The 26,562-nt window shown below is 36.5% G+C and overlaps 1 protein-coding gene across 2 annotated transcripts in view; it reads left to right on the forward strand.

Moving 5' to 3' along the window:
- PCCA (propionyl-CoA carboxylase subunit alpha) overlaps nt 1-26,562 on the forward strand; it is a 454,909-nt gene that overhangs the window by 156,346 nt on the left and 272,001 nt on the right. For both annotated transcript variants that reach the window (XM_054445844.2, XM_054445846.2), the window contains exons 9-11: nt 14,091-14,169; nt 20,259-20,361; nt 25,809-25,903. In XM_054445844.2, coding sequence (XP_054301819.1) covers nt 14,091-14,169; nt 20,259-20,361; nt 25,809-25,903 — 277 coding nt within the window. The remainder of the gene's footprint in view (nt 1-14,090; nt 14,170-20,258; nt 20,362-25,808; nt 25,904-26,562) is intronic.

Here is a 26,562-nt window from a genome sequence, read left to right on the forward strand (position 1 = left end):
TTCAAATAAATTCAGTATATACTTGTTAATGACTACGAGTCATCAATTCTTGTAGGCTGTCCTTGTGTTCATTAGGCTGGACTAATAGAAATTTATAGGAATCTAAGATTCAAATGCATGAAAGTCTTTTACTGAACCTTATTGCCTTTACACCAGCCTGTTCCCATGACATCTTATGTTCTTTGAAAGTCTGGCTCTCCCATTTGACTTATTTTACTATTAGTCTTCTGACGTAGTGTGTCTGCCCTGTCTCTGCGTAGTGTGTGGGGGCTATGGTAGTCCTTTCTTTTCTGCCCTGGCTGTTTGCCTTTGCCTATTCTTCTCATCTTCCTTTTGGCATAATACAACATTTTTTTAAAAAGTTACTTTTGTTGTTTATATACAACCAATAATTCATACTTAAGAGGGATAAAAATATGTGGCTAAGTCAGAAATCTTTTTATTTTGTCTATTTCATGCAGCTTAGAAAAATTTTCACATGTTATATATGACTCTGGGGTTAAGGTTATATGGAAGAAACCTTTGCAAAAACATTACAATTTATACCTTCTTCACAATCTTACATCTTGTTAATTTATTTGCCAATTTCGTCTTCAGGAAAAGACATTTAATATTTAAGGAGATTGAATAACGCCTAAGGAAAAGTTATGTTAAAGAAAATGGCATTAAAATAATGTATGTGAAATCCATTAAATAATGAGATGTTTATTTTGCTGTTTTCCTATTATTGAAGTGATGTGGTCATTTGAGATTAGAATGATATTCCCTGGGAGACAGGAACTTGTGTTCTGTGGCTTTTTATCTTCTTTCTTTTCCAGTGGGTGCTTACATTTTCTTTTATTATTCCAACATGCACATTTGGGTTTAAGCATAATTTCACAAGTTCTTTTTCTGTCTTTTACTGTTAAATTTGCTGTTTCTGTCTCCTTTTATTTCTCTCAGTCCTTCATCTTCTTTCTCTTGTTTTATTGTTAGTCATTCGTGTATACCATTTTTTTCCTTTTTCTATTACTCTGTTGGAAAAGGCTGTGCATAACATTCAGGCAGGAATGTGGAAACACATTGTAATGTGAAAAAAACGTTGCTTTTTTTGTTTGGAAACTTCCTGTGTGTGAAGCGTTTTGCTCTAATCTGTGCACTGAAATGCACTGATTTCCAATCCCTGGAGCAGAGTTAGGGATCTAGTATTTTTATTTGCCTAAGTAGAGAGAAATAATAGGCAGGCAAAATCAGTTTTGCCTTTCTCTGCCAAAGAAATAGTGTCATAAAATAGTGTCATGTATTGGTTTGTTTAGTGTATAATACATCTTGATTATATTTTTGTAGGTACTGAATATTGATTCAGTCTTATTTAAATATGTTTATATAGTTATTTGTATATATGTGTATGACACACCGAGGAAAGGGTGTGTGTGTGTGTGTGTGTGTGTGTGTGTGTGTGCAGTAGTAGTAGAGAAGTGGATAAATCATAGACTCCAACATATATATGTTTACTAGTTACTGGATAATTACAGACCCCAAATACTGTTGATGCAAATGTGCATCACCTCAGTCTGAGGTCTGCCAACTCGAATGATACTCCAAAACTAAACTGATAATGATGAAACTAAATATAACTATTTTGTGATTTAAAGAGAGCAATAAAATCAGTGGAAAATTATGATCAAATAAAAAATGAGTAATGCATTGATAGTAGAGTGTATTTCCCCAATTTGTTTGAATTTAAACTGTTTCCTTGTTTGTATCTACAGCAGAATTTTTCAGTGTAGTCACATGGTGCATGGCAGCCAAATTTCCCAGTAGATTCTGAACTAGATCCTTGGAAAACTCTAGTAATATGCTAAATTTAATTAGAATTTGTGAAGTTATCATTAGTTCACCAGACCTCAACTATACCACATTTTTACTGTCCCTTTCCTGTCACTTTAAACAACACAGATTTAGTTTTTCTTCATTCTGTGTGTTCAATTCTCATTCGTCAGGTTGTAGGGTGAGAAGGAGGCGTTTTGTTCTGTGCTATCCTTATTCAGTGGCTAAGGCTGATGGAGTTTCCACCATCTGCAGTGTCGTAGATTACAGAGGCAGGACATAGAAAAGCCTCAATTTTGATAATCATCAAGAAGACGTTCTTCATGACAAGGTGTTTACTATTATATCTCATTGTGTGGTTTTGAAATTTGCAGACTATCACCACCATCTCCTAAATATTTCTTGAATTTATCTACTTCTCTGCATTTCTGTTGCTATTCTCTTTGTTTAAGGTAGAGTCATCCCTTGCCTACATCACTGTAACAGCTTTCCAAATGTACTCCTCTTATCATAGCTTGTAATCCCTTGGAGGTAGACTCTGGAAGCTTATTGGGGGAAATACTTTTGGGACCAATACTTGAGGGGGAATGAAGGAAACTGAGCCAAGGGAAAAGTTGAGTTGATTCTCTCTCAACAAAGGCATTAGCTAATAATTTAGAGAGCTATGAATATTTGTTGGTCTTTTTTAGTTGTTCCAAGTTCGGGCAAGAGGATTCAGCCTTTGTACACCTGTATCAACTATCTAGTGGGTGTGGGCTGCCCCTAGGAAGGGGCATGACCTTAGGCAGAAAGCTGAGGACAAGTCAGCTTTTGGTTGACAATACTTACAACAGTTGGGACAATGTCCTGAACTAGGGTTCTGGGCAGAAAACTGTACTTAATAACTTTGAGATATATTTTTCATGATTGTTCATTTCTAAGTATTTTCAGATTTCTGCTATGATTTTGACTCATATGTTATTTGGTGATGTATTTTAATTCTTTAATTTTTTGAGATAGAGTCTTGCTCTATCATTGAGGCTGGAGTGCAGTGGTGTGATCACGGCTCACTGCAGCCTCGACCTCCTAGGCTCAAGTGATCCTCCCACCTCAGCCACTGGAGTAGCTGGGACTACAGGCACATGCCACCACTTCTGGCTAATTTTTGTTGTTGTTGTTGTTTTTGTATTTTTTGTAGAGACAGGTTTTGCCATGTTGCCCAGGCTGGTCTCAAATTCCTGGGCTCTAGTGATCCTCCTGCTTTGTCCTCCCAAAGTGCTAGAATTACAAGTGTGAGCCACCATGCCAAGCCTAGTGATATATTTCTAAATAACTGAAAAAAAAATAGTTTTTTTTATTATTATTGATTTCTAACTTAATTGCTTTGTGGTCAGAGAGTATCATCTTTTTCATTTAAAAATCTTTGAGATTTGATGAAAATTGCTTTATGGCTAAGGAATAAGTCACTCTGATATATATTCTGTATGTTCCTGAAAAGAATGTATATTCTCAAATTATTATATGCAATGTCTTATAGATAACTCAAGAGGTCAAACCTACCTGTTAGGATATTCAAAACTTCTAGTGAGTTTTTTTTTTGTTTTTTTTTTTTTAATTAAGACAATGGAGTCTCACTCTGTCACCCAGGCTAGAGTGCAATGGTGTGATCTCGGCTCAATGCAACCTCCGCCTCCCGGGTTCAAGTGATTCTCCTGTCTCAGCCTCCTGAGTAGCTGGGATTACAGGCACCCACCACCATGCCTGGCCAATTTTTATAGTTTAGTAGAGATGGGGTTTCACCATGTTGGCCAGGCTGGTCTTGAACTCCTGACCTCGGGTGATCTGCCCACCTTGGCCTCCCAAAGTGCTGAGATTACAGGCATAAGCCACTGCGCCCAGCCTGTGTTTTTTTTTTTTTTGAGACAGAGTCTCGCTCTGTCACCCAGACTGGAGTGCAGTGGCATGATCTCGGCTCACTGCAAGCTCCCGTCCCAGGTTCATGCCATTCTCTTGCCTCAGCCTCCCAAGTAGTTGGGACTACAGGTGCCTGCCTCCATGCCCGGCTAATTTTTTGTATTTTCAGTAGAGACGAGGTTTCACCATGTTAGCCAGGATGGTCTTGATCTCCTGACCTCGTGATCTGCCCACCTCTGCCTCCCAAAGTGCTGGGATTACAGGCGTGAGCCACCGTGCCCGGCTTTTTTTTTTTTTTTTTTTTTTGAGACAAAGTCTCGCTCTGTCACCTAGGCTGGAGTGCATTGGCACAATCTGGGCTCACTGCAACCTCTGCCTCCCGGGTTCAAGCAATTCTCCTGCCTCAGCCTCCCGAGTAGCTATGACTACAGGTGCCTGCCACCACAGCTGGCTAATTTTTTTGTATTTTTATTAGAGATGAGGTTTCACCATGTTGGCCAGGCTGGTCTCGAACTCCTAACCTTAAGTAATCTGCCCACCTCGGCCTCCCAAAGTGCTGGGATTATAGGCATGAGTCACCACATCCAGCCTTCTTGTGATGTTTTTGGATATTTGATGGACCTATATTTGAAAAAGTGATTTTCCAATTTTTCCTTGCTTGTTAGGTTTTGTCCCTGTTTAGATAATAGGTATATTACAGTGTATCATGTTTCCTTGGCTATCAAAACATAATGACCAATGTTTGTTTTCAAGTCTAATTATGATATTAATATTCCTAAACAAGCTTATTTTTGTTTTATCCTTGTATCATTCTTTGTCTTTTTCATCTGCCAGTGAACTGTTGTTTTAGGTGTGTCTCTTGAAGTGCACATCTAAATTTGGACTGGATTTTTATTTTATTGTTTTTCTATTCAGCCTGCTGGAGCTTGTCTTTTAGTTGGAGAGTTTAGTCCATTTATATTTATTGTATTTAAAATTATATTTTGATTTATTTATATAATCTACTTTTTGGGGGTTTTGTTTGTTCCATTGTTTGGATTCTGTTTTCTTTCTTGGCTTCTTTTTGATGATGACTTTAAAAAAAAGTCTCTTGTTCTTATTTTATGTACCCTTCCCATTCCTCCCTCCACTATGTTGGAAATTTTGTACTCTATTTCTGTTGTTTCAGTGTTTGCTATAGAAATTTCAGCTTGGAGACATTCCTTCAGGTGTCCTTCATCTTTGGCAACATTTATTGTTGTCAGTGTTTTGGATTTTAGCCATTCTAATAGGCGCATAGTAGTATCTCATAGTTTCAGTTTGCAATTCCCTCATGACATAATATTGAGCATCTTTTCATGCTATTATTTGCCATCTGTGTTTCTTTTTTATTGAGATGTCTCTTCAGATCTTTTGAACATTTTTCAATTGGGTGGTTTGTTTTCTTACTGAGTTTTAAGAGCTCTGTGTATTTTGGATACAAGTTCTTTCTTAGGTATGGGTTTTGTAAATATTTTCTCCCAGTCTATAACTTATGTCTTTATTCTTTTTTTTTGAGATGGAGTCTCACTCTTGTTGTCCAGGCTGGAGTGCAGTGGTGTGAGCTTGGCTCACTGCAACCTCTGCCTCTCGGGTTCAAGTGATCCTCCTGCCTCAGCCTCCTGAGGAGCTGGGATTATAGGCACCCGCCACGACGCCCTGCTAATTTTTTTTTTTTTTGTACTTGTAGTAGAGATGGGGTTTTGTCATGTTGGCCAGGCTAGTCTCGAACCCCTGACCTCAGGTGATCTGCCCACCTCGGCCTCCCAAAGTGCTGGGATTACAGGCATCAGCCGCCGTGCCCGGCTGTGTCTTTATTCTTTTAAGAATGTTATTTGGGCTGCAGAAATTTTCATTTTAATGAAGTTAAATGTGCCAGTTTTTAATGGTTTGTGCTTTTGGTGTTATATGTAAAAACTCATTGCTAAACCAAAGTCACCTAGATGTTCTATTTTTTCTCTAGAAATTTTATAGTTCTGCAATGTATATTTAGGTCTGAGATCCATTTTGAGTTAATTTTTGTGAAAGGTATAAGGATTGTGGCAAGATTAATTTTCTTACGTAATGAATATCCAGTTATTCCAGTACCCTTTGTTTGGAAAGACTATCTCCATTTAATTGCCATTGCTTCTTTGTCATAGTTCAGTTGACTGTATTTGTGTGGGTCTATTTCTGGGCTCTTGAGTAATTTGTCTGTCTTAGACAATACCATACTGTCTTGATGTCTGTAGCTTTATGGTAAGTCTTGAAGTTGGGTATTGTTAGTCTTTTGAATTTGTTCTTTTTCTTCAATATTGTGATGCCTATTCTGGGTCTTTTCCTTTCCATGTAAACTTTAGAATCAGTTTGTTGATATCTACAAAATAAATTGTTAGGACTTTGATTTTAATTGTGTTCAACCTATAGATCATGTTGAGGAGGATTGATATCTTAACAATATTGAATCTTCCTATGCATGTACATTGGTTATCTCTACATTTAGATTTTCATCCATTTCTTTCATCAGAGTTTTGTAGTTTTCCTCATAGATACGCTGTATGTGTTTTAAGATTCATGCCTATGTTATTTCTTTAGTACTAATGTAAATGGCATTATTTTAATGTCAAATTCCAGTTGTTCACTGCTGGTATATAGGAATGTGATAATCTTTTGTATATTAATTTGTATTCTGTAACCTTACTATAATTGCTTATTAGTTCCAAAAATTTTGTTGTTGTTGCTGATTTTTTTGGAATTCCTTCATAGACAGTGATCTTATTCACTAGTGAAGACAGTTCTATTTATTCCTTCCCAGTCTGTTTACTCTTTATTTCCTTTTCTTGACATACTTCATAAGCTGGAATCTGTAGTCAAATGTTGAATAAGAGTTGTAAGAGGGGACATTCTTGTATTGTTACTGATTTTCAGGAGAAGGCATCCAGTTTCTTGTCATTAAGTGTAATGTTAGCTGTAGGCTTTTTGTGTATATTCTTTATCAAGTACAAGAAATTTCTCTTTATTCCTAGTTTGCTGAACTCAGTGATTGTTGATTTTTGTTAAATGCTTTTTCTACATCTATTTATATGATTATAGGATTTTTCTTCTTTAGCCTGTTAATGTGATGGATTACATTAATTGATTTTTGGATGTTGAATCAGCTTTGCATACCAGGACTAAATCCCATTTGGTCATGGTATATAATTCTTTTTATATATTATTGGACTTTTTAGTCATTTTAATATCTAAAAACTTAAAATGTTTGTTTTTTTCTTGTTTATCTCATCATGTTTATTTTTTTCTCTAAATCACATTACCTGTTTGTAATAGCTGTAACTTATAATAGTATTTGTAACAACTGTTTTAAGAGTCTTCATTTCTGGGTTTATTTCTGTCAGCTATTTTCCTTCTGATATGAATCACGTTTTGCGTCTTTACCTATCTCTTAATTGTTGATTGGATTCTAGACATTGTAAATGTTACATTGTGTGTTTGGATTTTGTTACCTTTATTTAAAAGGTATAGATGTTTAGTCTGGCAGATACATTAATTTTGTTTAGGTTAAGGCCTTTTAGGCTTTAAAAAAGTTTTCTTAGGGCGAGTCTAGCATAGCCCTTTCTCGTGTTCTGATTAAACAAGCTTATATTATGCTGTCTCTCTACCCGTCACACCTCCTATCCTTTGGTTCATAATTTCTATTTCATTATATGTCTATGGTTTTTTCGTAGTATAATGTAAACCCATGAGAGATGTAGGCAGGAGAGAGATACAATAGTATATATACCTTAAGAAAATTTCACTGACCACTATGTGGCTTGGATGGGGGCAACTGTAGTAGTGGGGAGTTCTGCTAGTAGGCCAGTACAAGAGTCCTGGACTGCTGGTAGTTTGTGTAAGTATTATGATTAAGTATTATGATAACTGAGATAAAGAAAAGTGAATAGATTTGATCTTTTTAAATAAAGAATTTATAAGAGTTTCATACTATCCAGCAGTTGTGCTCTTACACATAGATCCAGGAAGCTCATATACAAAGTTCCAGACAACAAGTACAAAAATATTCAAAGGACCATTGTTATATAAATAGAACAGGATACAGTCTGAATGTCCATTCACAGTGGAATGGATAATGCTGCAGTATGTTTGTAGGTGACATAGATTACAGCAGTAAAAATAATGACTTACAGCTGCTCAGATTAACTAATACATTTACTTAGTAACTCTTACTTTGCATGTTATTCTTTAGGCAGTTTCAGCCACTGCAGAAACAACAAAGAAGACAGGCAAAGATCTTTGTCTGTATGTTTTTTTAATCATTGTGCAGTGAACAATGTAGATATTGATTAAAGCAAGAATCATTAATGTTCATTTTTAATAATGGGTGAAAATTGTTTGGATATAAGATCATCACAGTTTCAAAGTATCAATCTACAGATTATTTGCTAAGAAAAAAATGGCATACTTTCTGTGAGGAAATTTAATGGATGCCATCTTAAGTAATCAAGCTTTATCAGTTTGGGATAAATTGACTTTTTATTTTACTTTTGATGTGATGGAAGAACTCGAGGATACAATATCAACTATGTTGTATTTAAGATTTCTTAAAAATCTTGAATTTAATGAGTGAATAATCAGGTATATTCAAATTGTGGAATATTCTATCAAACAACCACCCCGGATTCTTAAAAAATATCATGATCATGAAGAACTCCCCCCGCCATCAGCACAAAACAACAAACACAAACCCACACTTTCCCTTCTGGGGAGGCTGAGGGGGTCCAAAAGGCAAGTGAACTACTTTACATTAGAGGAGCACAAAGAAATGAAACAAAGCAATGCGTACTATTTGATTTCTATGTAATTCTCATGAGCAACTTTCATCTGGGGATTTCCTTCCTTTCTGTCCTAGTTCTTTCTTGGAGTGGGGGATCTTTTCTCTTCTAAGGTCCTATTACCCATATCAGGGCCTATTCTTTCCATCTAGAGGACTGTTCAACTTCCTGAAATATCTTTTGTTTTCTTTTTACCTTGGACCTTTCCTTGAGGAAACAAAGGCCTTGCAGTTAATTATAGGTGTTTTGCAATTGGTTTTAAAAAAGACCCCCACTCCCCATCACATCTCCTTGATCCATGAGAGATTTCTGATTAGTACCACTGTATTAGGAATAAGACATTTCCTAAGAAATACTTTTCTTTTCCCTTCTTTTTATTTTTCCTTTCCCTTTAGTATATTCTATGAAATTTTAATTCAAGAAATTGTAGGTGAGAAAACCACATAAGATTCTTTATTATACAGCTTACCACTGTTGCATCAATAGGGTGTCATTTTATCAGCTTTTAAGTTACTAGGTTGTGCTACTATGTGTGGCATGGGTTTTGCTTGAAAAGTGAGGTTATTTATTGTGTCTTGAGTAGGTAAATGTGACATTATCAGTTGGTCAAAAAAGATAATTCTTTTTAACTTGGAATCCATAACTAAATGGAAAATCTCCTAAGCTCCTAGAATCTTCCTTCATTCATCCCCTTATCTTCCACATCCAAACTGTCGCTAACTCTAGTCTTTGTCTTTCTCTCTATCTCTGTTGCTAGCTGGACTGCTGCAAAGGCTTCCTCATCAGCTCCTTGTTTCTACCTTTGCCCTTTCACAATTCATTCATTGCACAGCAGCCGAAGTGATCTTTTAAAATGCTGTATTAGGTACTTCCCTTTCGTGTATCACACCTTCCAACTTGTTCCTTCTGTCTGGACTTACCCCCCCTCATTGATTTTCAGAGTGCTTGCTCTATCTTGTCATTAGGTTCTCAGTTTAAATACCAGTTTTCTCAGAGAAGCATTTTCAAGGAGTGTAACCCTATCACTCTCGGTTACATTTATTCCCTCCGTGTTGTTTTATTATAGCAGTCATCACTATCTTACATTGTATATAAGACATACATGCACTTATTTATTTATATTAATATATGTATATACATAAAGAAATACTGCAGCCTTGACCTCCTGGGCCCAAGCGGTCCCCCCAGCTCAGCCTCCCAAGTAGCCGGGATTAGAGGTGTGAGCCACTCCACCCGACTCACACATATATTTAGATGCATGTATGTTTGTATATCATTGTCTGATAGATAGCAGGGAGTTTTCTGAATCATTGGCCTTTGTAGCCTACAGAGAGCCAGATAAGGCTTATAGTGTATACTCAGTAAACATTTTTTAAACTGATGAATACAAATTTGATAGTAGAGTTAGAAAGAAGACTGCTTGCTTTGTGGTAGAAAGTAAGACGCACTGGTAGCTGGGAGGTGAGGGACCCAGAGAAGATGTCTTGTCCTGTACTTAAACCTGCCCTTGAAAACTGAGTCCAGAAAAGTAGCAGTGGAAACTTTGTAGTACTTTGCTAACCTAAGTTTCTGTATTTTCTTCGTATATTTTCTCATATGGTAGTACTTAGTAGATTTCTTTTCGGAAGCATTAGTGCCTCTTTTATTGTGCAGAAGAGAATAAGGAGTGGAGACTGTCTCTGTGTTGGAGCTGCAGTGTCAGTAGGGGAGTCACTTCTGCGTCTGGGGTGAGGTAAGGTAGTAGCAGTAAGCATCCAATGAGAGGGCCTGGAAGGTGAGGAAAAACTTGGGAAGAGCACTAGAGCCTGATTTTTATTTTTATTTTTTTAAGCAGTCTTTTCTACTAGGACATTCACCTCCTTTTACGAGTAGAATTTGTATTTTATTATGCTCTGTGTATTAGTCCATTCTCACACACTGCTAATAAATACATACCTGAGACTGGGTAGTGTATAAAGAAAAAGAGGTTTAATGGGCTCACAGTTCCACATGGCTGGGGAGGCCTCACAATCATGGTGGATGGTGAATTAAGAGCAAAGTCATGTCTTAACATGGCACCAGGCAAGAAGAGAATGAGTGCCAGCAGGGGAAATACCAGACACTTAAGAAACCATCAGATCTCATGAGAACTCACTCACTATCACGAGAACAGTATGGGGAAAACTGCCCTCATGATTCAGTCACCTCCCACCAGGTCCCTCCCACAGCACATGGGGATTATTACATTTCAAGATGAGATTTGGGTGGGGACACAGAGCCAACCCTTATCATTCTGTTTCAAACATATGTCAGCTGAAGAATACAAAATTAAACAAATGCAGTATAGACAAGAGCCAAGCACAGAAGTAAGTGCTCCAGTGGATGAGAAAATGTGAGAGAACATTAGTGGAAATTTCATGTCCAGATGAGGTAAGTGAGGGGTAACAAGCACCATCGACTTGATCATTTCTGATTTTTCCAGGAATGCCAACTTTTGACTAAATCTTTTTTTCCTTCCACTTCCCGTTTGCTTATCTTAATTAGAGTGGCAGGGACACAAGAAAGTAGGGATGAGGGACTGAACTGTTGGATATTATTTAACATTATCTGTGTGGATTATTCTTTTCCCTCCTCTTCAGATTGTAAGTATTGTTTCTCCATGGTGTGGTGACAGCATATGTACTGCCTGAAATCTATTTGGCATAAGAAGTTGAGTAGAAAACCTTACTGTTACATTATTTCAGAATATAGCTCAATGGTTAAATTAAGAGTTAGTATCAGCCAGGTTCAGTGGCTTATGCCTGTAATCCCAGCACTTTGGGAGGCCAAACAGGAGGATTTCTTAAGGCCAGGAGTTCCAGACCAATGTGGGCGATATAATGAGACCTCCATCTTTAAAAAAAAAAAGAAAGAAAATTAGCTGGGTGTGTTGGGGTGTACCTGTTGTCCCAGTTACTGAGGAGGCTGAGGTGGGAGGATTGCTTGAGTCTAAGAGGTCAAGGCTACAGTGAGCCAAGATCACACTCTGCACTCTAGCCTGGGTGACAGAGCGAGACCAAAAAAAAAAAAAGCTAGTCTAACTTGCATCAGTTTCTTCCTCCCTCCCAATCTTTTTCTGTTTGGCTTGTGAGATTTTGGTCAGGGAATCTTGCCTTCCTGGGTTACATGTATTCACAGGTCTAATGCTGTGATGCCAGCAGCACTGGGAGACCACAGTGCCTTATTATATATTGTCCTATTCTCTAATGACTTCCTGCCTTTTCTGAGCATCTGATAATTTTTTGTTGATAAATTGTTTTATGTATCTTGTTTCCCCAGCTTGTTCCTTGTGAGCAAGAATGATTTCCATGTCATATTTTGAAATTCACAAATCACTGTATAGTCCAGGGTCCTTAGTAAATGACTAAAATGAGATTAGTACTGGAACCAGAAAAACTGTAAATTTCCTAATCCTCAGAGGGATCTGAATGTAGTGGAGATGTGGGCTGTCTCTCAGCTCTTGTGGTTTCCAGTTACATGGATAAATGGTTTGTGATGATGCATTGATAAAATTTTTTTTTTGAGAGGATGGGGGTAAGGATCTATTAAGTTGTTGTAAACAGGGTTTTGCAGGTATACCAGTTTCAAATTTTTAGATTGGGCTTTTTCACTCCCCTAAAACAGGCTAATTCTTCTCTACTGATTTCATTCTGATTATTTTATGCTTGTTATTGTGAATGAGACAAATACCATTCTTGCCATTCTCATGCAGGATTAAAACTCGTGCATAATCTCTTGCAGAATCAAGAATCAAAGCGTGCACAATCTTCCATGCTTTGTCCCCATCTATGTTTTCTGTTGTGTTTTCCCCTACCATCCTGCAGATAACTCTGTACTTCAACTGAATTGTCTCAGTCATTCCTTAAACTTGTCCTATAATCTCCACCTCTGTTTTCCCCACTATTCCTGCCTGAAATGTTCAAGTCCTGCTCATTCTTCATAGCATCATTTAAATAGCCCTTTCTTTTTTTTCTTTTTTGGAAACGGAGTCTTGCTCTGTCGCCAGGCTGGAGTGCAGTGGCATAATCTTGGCTCACTGCAATCTCCGCCTCCCAGGTTCAAGCGATTCTCTTGCCTCAACCTCTGAGTGGCTGGGACTACAGACGCACACCACCACACCCAGCTAAGTTTTGTATTTTTAGTAGAGACGGGGTTTCACCATGTTGGCCAGGATGGTCTTAATCTCCTGACCTCGTGATTGGCCCACCTCAGCCTCCCAAAGTGCTGGGATTACAGACATGAGCCACTGTGACCAGCGTAAATGGCCCTTCTGATAATACACTTTTCTTAATTATTTTTCTCTCTACCTCCCTATGATCCTTTCTGTTTTGAATTGCCAGTGATAGAACTATTTGGGTCCTTTGCTTTTCTATTCTTGGATTTGAAGGCTCCCAGTGTAAGAGCATGTTCTTTATCTGTCTTCTCAGTGCACTGAGCATTGTTTCAAAAATACCAGCCCATATAAACATCATGAACAGAAAAAAAATTTAAATTGAATTAATTATAAAACACTTAGGAAGCAGGTGCCATTTTAACTAAGTTGAAGTTAAAGAGTGATGTTTTGTGGTTCGGGGTTCAAAAGGTCTGTGACATTTGGCCTTCTCCTCCCTTTTCCTCTAAGGATCCTATAGCTGAGTTGAGTGCCAGTAGAGTATCACAGGCCAGGAAGGATCCTGTAAGGGCTCGCTGAGCTCTTTTTTCTTCAGAAAAGATCATAAACAAATGGTCCCAAACATAGGAGTATCTCTACCTTGTTTTTAGAAAACATCTAAAGAAGGGGACTTGTACACTTTTCTTGATAAATCATTGTAAATGACTCTTGCTGTCAGAAATTTTACTGTATAATAACTACTTAATCATGTAACTGATGACAATTTTATGAGTTTAAAACTTTAGCTGGAAGTGTCCTTTGTTTTGACCTTACTTTGTATTTTCATAACACCCTGTTAATGGACGGAACAGTGGAATAGCTTCTCCGTTGATATCAGTGAGCCCTGGAGCTTCTGCTCCAGCCCATAGTATTGTAGCCGTGTTTGGATTTTCCCCAATACCATCATGTCAGTTCTTGCTAATAAAAGCTGTAGGGGTTCTCTGTGACTCTTCAGATGAAAATACCTTAAGTACCTGAAAATCACCATTTTTGAAAAAAGGGAATTTGTTATGCATGCAAACCTCAGTTTTGGAGATGTTTCTTGGTGCTGTTATAAGTTGTTTCTTATATCTTTGGTTACTTAATACTGGACTTCTGTTTTTGGAATCCACTGTTAATTTATGTATGTTTTCTTAGCTTTTATTACTGGGGAAAATGTTATTTTTATTGGTACAAGTGCCCTTTTTTCTTTTAAAATGGTCACACACTCATTTTTTAAATACATCATTACACTAGTGTTACTTTCCTGGTGTTATTTTCCTGACTCTAAAGAAAGGAACTTTTAAATAAATTAATTATTGTCTTCTGCGTTATTGAACATGTGGTCAGTTGTCATGTTCATACATCCCAATGATCAAAGTCTGAGCTTCTGTCTAATTCTTCCCTGCTGTTAGGCTACCCTGTCATGATCAAGGCCTCAGCAGGTGGTGGTGGGAAAGGCATGCGCATCGCTTGGGATGATGAAGAGACCAGGTGAGAGGCTGTCCAAAATATACTTTTGATGAAAATTGCAGTTACCAGAGTTTTATTAAACTGACAGGTAAACAGATACCAAAAGCATAATGGAGTAATTACAGTAACCATCTAATTTTTACACTTTTGAATGGGAAAAAGATTGAAATTATGTGGAAACCTTCCTTATTTATATTTTGATGATGATTATCTTGTTATAGAAAGGGTTTTACTATTTTAAACATTAACAAAGGATTTTCTTTTTGTTTTTACCGTATATTTTTAAAAATTACAGTCAGGATTCTATTTTCTGGGCACAAATTACTAACATTTGGCTATATAATTCTAAATGTCATCTAAAGATTTAAATCAACTATATTTAAAAGCAGTTATAATTTCATTGAGACTTAATGTATTACCTCAGTATGTAGTTGCTTTCCTTTGCTAGTGCATAAAAGTAGTGAATTACTTTGATAATTTTAGAGTGTGAAATATATTCTTTTTCCTTGAGTTTGAAATTACTGTGTCCTTTATATGGAATGCACTCTTATTATAATTTAGAATACTTTTTATGGCCCAATCTCAGAAGTTACACAGGTTTCCCTCCAGTGAACACAGCTTCTGCTCAAATTCAAGGGGAGGGGACTGAGTCTTCACTTCTTCATGAGAGAGTGGGCAAGATTCTTAGAAGAGCACGTGGAATGGGAGATACTGTTGCGGCCATCTTTGGAAAAGACAATCTGCCACAGCCCGTTTTGTGGGAAAGAATGGTATCATAAAGAAGTCGAGTACAACTTAATGGTTTTGCAAGAGATGTGTATTTTGTGGACTTCAATTTTTTTCTCATTCTTTTTCTGTTTTGCACAGTACTTACATAGCAATTTCACCGAACGCTTAGTGCTTATTTTTCATTATTCATCTTAGGATCTCAGGTTTCTTATCAGTCATTTCTCCAGGGCTACTGTTGGTAACTTACTCTTTTATGGTGCGGATTACTCTTTATAGTTTCTTGGAAGTGAGGTTTGCTGTACTGCTGTTGATTTATAAATTTTAATTTAGAGCTTAATATTTTGAGAAATCACTATATCCATTCATATATTAGGCATCATTTTGTAAATAATTTAGCCCTTTCTTGGCAAGTAAATAGCACATTGATTCAAAATATATTTATAAAATTAATAAAAATACATGAATAATTTTCTACTTAAAATATTACTCTCTTCAACTTGATAAATAAACCATCTCAGAAAACTTGTTGAGATCAACACAGGCGTGACTATTAGATTTAATAGTACAAGCTTCTCATTTTAAAAAGTTGCTCTATATCCCTTATTTATTTGGGAAAGTCAAAACTACCTAAAAAGGGAAAGAACAGTACTGCAAACATACCTATGCTTGTCTTTTGGAGCCACTAACCATGAACACCATGCCACAACTTATCCACCCCTTCTTTTCCTCTCTCCCTCTCGAGGAAGTAATTGGTTTTTACATAATCCACAAAGATTTCATTTTTCAGGTACAAAGGAAAATTTAGTAGCTTAATTGCTTTATTCCTTTATCATAAGGGGTGTCTTTTTCTTGTAACATCTTTCCTATGTTTTTTGGGGGGAAGTAGCATCTATGACTTGTCTTGGAATCTGTAGGACATCTGAAAGATTTTTTTAAAAAATGTAATTTTTTTTCTTTTTTTTTTGAGACAGAGTCTCGCTCTGTCGCCCAGGCTGGAGTGAAGCAGCATGATCTTGGCTCACTGCAATATCTGCCTCCTGGGTTCAAGCGATTCTCCTGCCTCAGCCTCCCGAGTAGCTGGGACTACAGGTGCACGCCACTACACCCAGCTAATTTTTGTATTTTTAGTAGAGACGGGGTTTCACCATGTTGGCCAGGATGGTCTCGATCTCTTGACCTCATGATCCGCCTGCCTCGGCCTCCCAAAGTGCTGGGATTACAGGCGTGCACCACTGTGCCCAACCTGTAATTATTATATAGTAAATTTGGGTGAGAATTATGAAGATTGTTGAAGGTTCACTTAGATATTTTCATAGTAATCTCTGGCTTTCTTTTCCCTATTCAAGTTTAAATGAAGCGTATGGCATGATTGGGAAACTGATTGTGTCTATATTTTTGAATATCCCCACTAAGACTTTTGGCATTGTGAGTGCAATTTCTGTTTTATTTTTGTATTCCTAGCATCTAAAATATATCCAGGCACAAAGTTCAGTAAATACTTATTGAATGAATGTATAATTGAATGTCACCAATGATATTCATAATAGAGTTTCCCATGAGTTCTAAAATAGGTTGTTGGCGATGCTTTCAAACTTGCTGCTTATTTTATTTTGGTGACTTTGACTTTTTACTTGTGGTGTTCTGGGTTTAAATGCAAAATGAAAGCTCTAAATCATTATAGTGGAGGCAAACTGTAAAGTGCTACATTTTTTCTTTCTGTTATTATATCCAATCTAATAAAAAGTTGATTATATGGTATTGAAAACTAATTCATTTTGCTTCCAGTTTCTTTGAAGTTTGCACCCTCCTGAGATCTAAACTTTATTCCCCTAAATCAACAATGTAATGGAGGACTGAGAAAACCTAATACCTTTTCTCTGAGACCTCTGAGAAATAAGTTTTTTTGCAATGTTTTGAAATTTGTCTTCTAGTCAGTTTTACCTGCAGTGTTGTACAAAAACAAGCAAATTAGTTGTGTGTGTGTGTGTGTTTTTTGAGATGGAGTCTCGCTCTGTTGCCCAGGCTGGAGTACAGTGGTGCGATCTCGGCTCACAGCAACCTCCTCCTTTTGGGTTCAAGCGATTCTCCTGCCTCAGCCTCCCAAGTAGCTGGGACTACAGGCGCACGCTGCCACGCCTGGCTGATTTTTTGTATTTTAGTCGAGACGGGGTTTCACCGTGTTGCCCAGTCTGCTCTCTAACTCCTGAGCTCAGGCAATCCACCCACCTCAGCCTCCCAAAGTGCTTGGATTACAGGTGTGAGCCACTGCACTTGGCCGCAAATTAGTTGTTTCCAATATTACTAGGTGGACTGTAGGATTAAATGATATTATTTTAAAGTTGTAATAATTAAAACGCATCTTAAATGTACCAACCTGGATTACTATATGACGAGGATTATCATTAAATTTTTCTATTAGTAGTCTGTCATCGCCAAAACTAGAAGCAGCTTTTGAGATGAAAAACCATCCTTTAAAAAAAAAAAAGGAAGAACAGTCAGACTAACAAAACAAATAGAGCAATAGAGCTGACATTATTAAAGAAAACACAAAACAAGCAAATCAGATAGTTGTTTCTTATATTACTAGACGGACCATTTGCAACTTAAAGGACTGGAAGAATTTGGTTTCAGTATTGTACATTAAATACAGACATTTAGTCTTCAGATTAAGAAACTTTATTAAATATAAAAGGAATTAAAGCACAAAAATAAGCAAATTGGATAGTTATTTCTAATATTACTAGAGGGACCATTTGCCACTTAAAGGATTGGAAGAATTGGCTTTAATGTTGTACATTAAATATAGGTATTTAATCTTTAGATTGAGAAACTTTATTAAATGTAAAGGAATTAAATTTTATATGCTGATTATATCAATGGATAGAAGGCAATATATGCTCAATTACTTTTAGGCAAGCAAGTTTGGTTTTTTTTTTAATTGTTTTTTCTTTTCTTTTCTTTTTTTTTTTGAGATGGAGTCTCACTCTCGCCCAGGCTGGAGTGCAGTGACATAATTTCTGCCCACTGTAGCCTCTGCTTTCCAGGTTCAAGCGGTTCTCCTGCTTCAGTCTCCTGAGTAGCTGGGACTACAGGCATGGGCCACCACACCCAGCTAATTTTTGTATTTTTAGTACAGATGGGATTTCATCATGTTGGCCAGGCTGGTCTCAAACTTCTGACCTCAGGGAAGCCACTGTGCCTGCCCAAGTTTGGGTTTTTATTGGATTGGTCAAATGAGCCCTAAATATTTGAATAATAGGCATATTTTATAGTAATGATTTAAATTATAGTTTGTGAACAAAATATATAAAGCAAGAATTATTTCCATATTTTTATTTTAAAAAACTGTACTTTTATAATTACTATTTTTGATCAATTTTATAGAAGATAAAATTGTAATGATCTGTGTGGGTGTATGTGGGAGGCAATTGCATTTCAAGATGTGGATTTAAAGTATTAAGCAGTGTTCTCATTGTTCAATTCCCATCTATGAGTGAGAACATGCGGTGTTTGGTTTTTTGTCCTTGCGATAGTTTACTGAGAATGATGATTTCCAATTTCATCCATGTCCCTACAAAGGACATGAACTCATCATTTTTTATGGCTGCATAATATTCCATGGTATATATGTGCCACATTTTCTTAATCCAGTCTATCATTGTTGGACATTTGGGTTGGTTCCAAGTCTTCGCTATTGTGAATAGTGCCGCAATAAACATACGTGTGCATATGTCTTTATAGCAGCATGATTTATAGTCCTTTGGGTATATACCCAGTAATGGGATGGCTGGGTCAAATGGTATTTCTAGTTCTAGATCCCTGGGGAATCACCACACTGACTTCCACAATGGTTGAATTAGTTTACAGTCCCACCAACAGTGTAAAAGTGTTCCTATTTCTCCACATCCTCTCCAGCACCTGTTGTTTCCTGACTTTTTAACGATTGCCATTCTAACTGGTGTGAGATGTTATCTCATTGTGGTTTTGATTTGCACTTCTCTGATGGCCAGTGATGATGAGCATTTTTTCATGTGTCTGTTGCCTGCATAAATGTCTTCTTTTGAGAAGTGTCTGTTTATATCCTTCGCCCACTTTTTGATGGGTTGTTTGATTTTTTCTTGTAAATTTGTTTGAGTTCTTTGTAGATTCTGGATATTAGCCCTTTGTCAGATGAGTAGATTGCAGAAATTTTCTCCCATTCTGTAGGTTGCCTGTTCACTCTGATGGTAGTTTCTTTTGCTGTGCAGAAGCTCTTTAGCTTAATTAGATCCCATTTGTCAATTTTGGCTTTTGTTGCCATTGCTTTTGGTGTTTTAGACATGAAGTCCTTGCCCATGCCTATGTCCTGAATGGTAATGCCTAACATCACACTCTGGGGACTGTTGTGGGGTGGGGGGAGGGGGGAGGGATAGCATTAGGAGATATACCTAATGCTAAATGGTGAGTTAATGGGTGCAGCACACCAGCATGGCACATGTATACATATGTAACTAACCTGCACATTGTGCACATGTACCCTAAAACTTAAAGTATAATAAAAAAAACTTAAAAAAAATATTAAGCAGTGTTCTTAAGAATCTTCCTATTGGGTGTTCAATCTCAATGAGTGTATTTGCTGTAGTTCCACTCCAGTCATGCAGGTGACTAGACCCTTTACATTTTTCTTTGCATCTTCTGACTTCTGAATCAAACAGATGTATTTTTATATTTTTGCTAGTGGAATTAAGGTATATTATGGTTGAAGAAATGGAATTAATTTTACTTGCTCTGTATGGTTGATTAAAATATATTTAGGCTGGGCACAGTAGCTCACACCTGTAATCCCAGCACTTTGGGAGGCTGAGGCAGGTGGATCACCTGAGGTGAAACCCTGTCTCTACCAAAAATATAAAAATTAGCTGGGCGTGGTGGCACTCACCTGTATTCCCAGCTACTCGGGAGGCTGAGGTGGGAGATTCACTTGAACCCGGCAGGCAGAGGTTGCAGTGAGCCGAGATCCCGCCACTGCACTCCAGCCTGAGACAGAGTGAGACTCTGCCTCAAAAAAAAAAAAAAAAAAAAAAAATTGATATTTAGCAGTTGGTAAAGTATCGGCATTCCTATTTCAATAGAAAATCTAGGATCTGAGAAGTTAAATAACTCATCCATGGTCACAGAGTTATTGAGTGGAAAAGTTGTAGGTCAACCAAAATTAAATTAGTTATTTGTATATTGAGTAAAGGTTTTTGCTTTTTTCAGAATAAGCCAAAATAAATATTTAATTGATTGTGTTTCCTTTTATAATGATAGCTCTATTTGTTTTGTTAGTCTGACTCTTCTTCTCCTTCTCCTTCCCCTTCCCCTTCCCCCTCCCCCTTCTTCTTCCTTCTTTTTTTCCACAGGGATGGTTTTAGATTGTCATCTCAAGAAGCTGCTTCTAGTTTTGGCGATGACAGACTACTAATAGAAAAATTTATTGATAATCCTCGTCATATAGAAATCCAGGTTGGTACATTTAAGGTGCTTTTTCATTATTATGACTTTAAAATAATATCATTTAATCCTATTGGAATTATCTTTTCTTCCATTTAGAATGATTGTGAGTTGTGCCTTTAGAATCTGTTGTACTTTCTGTTAAAGTGCTAGGATGTTGGTTGGAATTGGGAATGATACAAAAATCTACCTCCAAAAAAAGCATTCCCAAGATAGCCGACCAGGCTAATCTCCTTCCAAGACTGGACCATTATAGGGCATTTTTTAAGAAAGAAAAGTGCCTGACCTGGACTCCTGTGCTACTTCAGTTTACCAAATGTCCGTGTAGCTTGCCGTGACAGGTGTTCTGCTAGGAGCTTGTTGTATAGAGATTGGTAAATCATTTCTTCTATTCAGTTTAAGATATTAATCCTTAAAGTGGTTATGTAGGGGCATAGATTTTGGCCAAACAAAATGGGTTTTCTAAAATAAAACAGGGAAGAAGACAAGTCTGTTGAAGTTTTCATTTGCCTGTTGAAAATGCCTTCATGCTAATTTTATACATTATGACTATGAATTGATATGTAATAGCTAAAATTGATAAAAACAAATGTCAAATTAGAAATAATGAATTTTAAGTATTTTTTTAAATCTTAATTTGGTGTGGAGAGAGAACCAGATAAATAAAAGATTATTTGCTGACCTTATATTTTCTGACGGGGGCATGATATAAAAAGTCCTAGATTCTGTCAGTTTATTCTTTAAGTTTAATGGTCACTTTCATAGATATTATTTATGAGTGGAAAATCATCATTTAGATCCTCAAATTTTCTGAAGTAAGAAAAAATATCCAAACTTATATAATCAGTTGGATGTTTTACAACATTGATCACAGTTTCTGAGGCTAGCAGGCTTTGTTTTTTGCCTTTTTAAAAAGATTTTCTAAATTGAGATATTATATATATGATACCTGTATATCGTATATATGATACCTGTATATCATATATATGATACCTGTATATCATATATATATCTGTATATCATATATATATGATATCTGTATATCATATATATATACACACACACAGTGAAATCCATAAATCTTAAGTGTACAATTCAAGACAATTTCTATACACACACATCTAATTGTGTAACAACCATCCAGGTCTAGATAGAGAATGTCCCATCACACCTCTTCCTAGTCAGTCCCTACCTGTGGCTGCCAAAAGTAACTGCTGTTCGTATCTGATGTCAGAGATTAGTTCTTAAATTGCATAAATGAAATCCAGTGATGTACTCTGTCACGTCTTCTTTTTCATACATCATCATATCTTTGAGATTCTTCCCTGAGGCTCTGTTGTCCTTTACTTCTAAGAATTGCTCTGTGCTCTCCCATTGTTTGACTCACCTGCAGTTTATCCATTTTGTTATTGATGGATCTTTGGGTTTTTAGTTTCTTTATATTAGAAATAAATTGCTGTGTCTTTTTATGAACATATATACATCTCTAGGATAGACTGAAGAGAGGTATTGTTGGATTACGTAGTAAGGTTATTTTTAGTTTTAGTGGGTACTCTGGTTGTACTAATATATACTCCCATCAGAAATACATGAGAGTTTCCATTGATGCCACCCCTGCCAACATGTGATATTTTCAATTTTTGAAAACATTTAACCATATTAGTGGACTTACGATGGTCTGTCTGTTTAATTTGCATTTCCCGGATGAGTAATGATGTTAAGCATCTGTTTATAAGTTTATTGACCATTTGAATGGCTTATTTTGTGAAGTGACTTCTCAAACTTTCATCCTTGCCTTCCTTTTTCAAATTAGATTTTTTAAAATTACTAGAGTGTCTGAGTTCTGTATCTATTTTGTTTATGAGTCCTTTGTCAGATGTATGTATAGTGTATCCTTCTCCCTTCATGCGGCTTGCCTGTTCTGTTTGATAATAATGTCTTTCAAAGAACAGAAGTTCTGAATTATAGTGAAGTCAAGTTTAAGTCTACTTTGTGTACCCTAGTTAGGAGTTTTTTTTGTTTTAGGTGTGATATTTAAGTCTGTTACTCTCCTTTACTTATTATTATTTTGTTTGTTTGGTGTGAGGCAGGGTCAGAGTAATTTTTAAAATTCTGATATCCACTTTTTCCAGCATCATTTATTGCAGTGACCTTTTGTTGCAAATTAAGTGAGATTTAGTCATTTTCTTAACTATTTTGCTTTTATAATAAATCTAGAAACCTGATTCTGTAAGTGGTCTAAATGTATTGTTTTTCTGCGGATAGTTTTTATTCTCTTTAGGTTCTTTGAATTTCCGTGAAAAGTTTAGACTTCACCTGTCAACCTGTTCCCCCTACAGACACCTATGCCTACACCCACCCACTCCCACCTCCACCTCCACTCCCACACACCCCATCTGATGGGAGATTTGTATTTGGGTCATATTGAATCTAGAGATTATTCTGGGGAGAACTGACATCTTAACAATGTTGAATTTTCCTTCTTCCCTCCCTCCCTCCTCCTTTCTGACAGAATTTTACTCTCTCTCCCAGGCTAGGATTCTGGATATTTTGTGAAGGTAGACCAGATTTTCTAATAGATGGATGTTATGTACAAGAAAAAAAATAAGGTGATTTGAGGGTTTTGGCCTAAGAAATGAGAAGAATGGAATGGGCTTTTACTGAGATAGGAAAGACTGTGAGATGTGCTTGTTTTTGAGGGAGGAAATCAGGTTGTAAAGTTGGACAAATCAAGGTTGAAATGCCCATTAGATATCTAAGTGTAGATGTTGAGTAGACAGTTGGCTATTTAAATCTGTAATTTAAGGGAGATATTTAGATTGTCCTTCTTGTAAGATCCTAGGGGCAGAATTAATTTTGTCCTTCACTGTATTCCCCATCTAGCACTTGTTCACACTACTGGAAGACCACTTAGGTAGGCTGTTTTATCTTTAACTAGTTGAATTTCATAATAGGCCATGAGGTCCTTAAGGGTAGAGAGTAGGTCTTACTCATTTGCAGTCCCCAGCAACCAGACCATTGTCTTTCACATTACTAATACTCAATAAATGTTTGTTATTTTGTGTTAAATAATTACATACCTGGATCAGCTTTTTAGTTTATTTTATTTAGCCATGGCATACAGCCTGGGTGATATTTTTAAACATAAGTGAAAATGCCTCCCAGTTAATAGGCCACACAGATATTCTCATATCTGATCTATACTTAGAAGGGTTTTTAGTTTACTTTTCTTTAGTTTTCACTTATTTGTTTATATTAAGTAATTTCTGCACATGATAAAGGGTAATTAATAAAAAGTAAGCATCCCTTTTACTCTATTCTAAGTCCTCTAGTTTCTGTCCCTAAATGCAGGCACCGTTACTGTTTCTTGGCTATTCCTCCATACATAGTCTATGAAGTATATGTGTGTATGTCACCTATTATTTTTCATGTGAGCCATTATATACTATGTCCTTTCCACAATGAAACTGTACTGGTAGTGTGAATGGCACCTCTCTTTGTGGCATAAACCAGTATTTCTCAACCAGGGCACTACTGGCATTTCCTGGGTTGGGTCTAGGGATACCAACAGGCTTGCATTATGTGACATTGTCTATTATAATAAAGCTTTTTCAGGAAGCAGTATAGCTTAGAGATTTTTCTACATTCAGTACATGTAAACCTATAAACTTTTTAAAAAACTCATGATGCATTTAAGGATTAACTTCCCTTAAAAGCAGTATTTATTTATAATGTTTTCTGATTACATGGCTTTCTCATGTATTTAATGGAATAAATAATCAGCAAATCATTTCTGTTGAATGCCTAAGTGCACAGACTTTTAAAAAAATGAACTGGGAGACTATACAGAATTTAGAGAAGAACAAACTCTTGATTCTGTATATGAATCTGATATTTTATAGTTGGAAATATTTCTGAGAATTCTTGGTTATTTTGGCTTTATTTCTTGGAGACTGTCTACTTTTACTTTCTTGTTAACTAGAATTTAAAAAGAGGTTGAGAGTTATTTTAATGATTTCAAATATTTTTAGATTTACTTCATGCAGCCACCTTTGAGTCTTAGAAAATTCCAACTTATTGGCATTTTATTGCTGTTACGTTTTCCTTCATTGCTTGGACTCATTCTTGAGTTTCAGAAAGGGTTTGTTCCTAAAAATTAGCTTTACAGTCATATATTAACTATTTATTTTACATTTTACCAATTATAACCATGATCTTTATTTGATTTTTTTCAGAAGCCATATAAAATATTAAGATTGATATTATCTGCTATTTATAATGCACGAAGAAACAGAATGACTTGTCCAGAGAAGTTGCATAGCTGTTTGGAACTAAAATTAGTGCCTGGTCTTTTGGCTTCTAAAACAGATCTTACCTCTGTAAACCTAATATATGTATTCAGAAATATACATCAACTCCTTAAATCTGAAAATAGATTGATCCATTTCTGAAAATCAGATGTTCTAGGCAAAAACTTTAATGAAGACCTGCTTTTGAGTTTCCAGATTTAGCTGAAAAAGATACATGTTAAATCTGAATTTCAGATTAACAATGATTTTTTAAAATCATTGTTCCGTGTAGTACTTGGGACATAGCTAGAAAAAAATTATTCATTGTTTATCTGAAATTTAAATGTAGCTGGATATCTTGTATTTTATCTGGCAATCTCAGCTTATTTTCCATTACAGGTTGAATGTATCTCTTAACTGAAATGCTTGGGACCAGAAGTGTTTCAGATTTCAGATTTTTTTGGGTTTTGGAATATTTGTATTTATACCTGCTGGTTGGGTATCCCTAATCTGAAAATTCAAAATGCTCCAGTGACCATTGCCTTTGAGCGTCATGTCAAAAAATTTCAGCTTTTGGAGCATTTTGGATTTCAGATTTTCAGGTTAGAGATGTTCAATGAGTATCGCAAATGGGAAAAACTATTATGTTTGTATATTAACTCCAGACCTTTAGCAGTTTCCTAGAACAAAAATAAACCACAGTACAGACATCCATAGATAAATAACAGATTACATATTGGATGGAAATGCATACAATGTCATTTCCCAATCAACAGACATTTAATAATGTTAACATCGAGCAGATGTTTGTAATAAAGCTGCGGTGGCACTCCTCAGCAACATTGACATCCAGTGTTTATCCCCTTCACTAACACTCAGTGTCCTTCACAAAATTTGTACAACTGATTCTGGTGTTTTACTCATTGTATTTGAAAGGTGATATGAACACTTTTTCCTCAAATCTTTTTGATAAAAATGGTTTATTGAGCTTTGGAGTAATAAATATAGTTTTCCTTTGTTAACATGAATCAAAATAATGTTTTGAGAGGTATGTGTATACTATGAGGTTTGAGTATTAAAAACCAAGAGATGTTGCATGGGGAAAATATTAACCATCATCTACTTTGTGGGTGTGGTTATATGGTTTTTCAAATGGTATTGCTCTTTCAGGTTCTAGGTGATAAACATGGGAATGCTTTATGGCTTAATGAAAGAGAGTGCTCAATTCAGAGAAGAAATCAGAAGGTGGTGGAGGAAGCACCAAGGTAAGTCCCTCCTAAGAAACATTTATAAAGCGGCTGCTTTTATGCATTTCATTCATTCATTCATCATTCACTGACTCATGCATTCAGAGACAGGGTCTCACTCTGTTGCCCAGGCTGGAGTGCAGTGGTGCAATCACAGCTCACTGCAGCCTCCACTTCCCAAGCTCAAGTGATCCTCCAAATTCAGCCTCCCACGTAGCCGGGACTACAGGTGAGTGCCACCATGCCCAGCTAATTTTTGTATTTTGTAGAGATGGAGTTTTGCCATGTTGCTCAGGCTGGCCTTGAACTCCTGGCATCAAGAGATTAGCCCACCTCAGCCTCCCGAAGTGCTGGGATTATAGGTGTGGGCCACTGCACCCAGCCACATTTCTTTTTTTATTTGTTTGCTTTATTGGCTACAATTGCACTAATGTTCATGTAGACTCTATTACTGCATATTTTTATAATTAAGAATTTGTTACTTGATTTCCTCAGTGCTTTAATGTGTAAAAGGGAGAGAATACTTGAAAAAGAAGTGGGTTTTTATTAGAGGAGAAAGTTGGGTAGACAGCCAACTGTGACTTCTGCAGGCTTCTAGGAAGTATGGAACCTGATGGTACTTCACGGGATTTCTGAGATATATGCCTTCTAGACTTTCATGTTGGTGAAGGGCTCAT

Source organism: Pongo pygmaeus, chromosome 14, assembly GCF_028885625.2.
Source record: "Pongo pygmaeus isolate AG05252 chromosome 14, NHGRI_mPonPyg2-v2.0_pri, whole genome shotgun sequence".
Taxonomy (NCBI): Eukaryota; Metazoa; Chordata; class Mammalia; order Primates; family Hominidae; genus Pongo; species Pongo pygmaeus.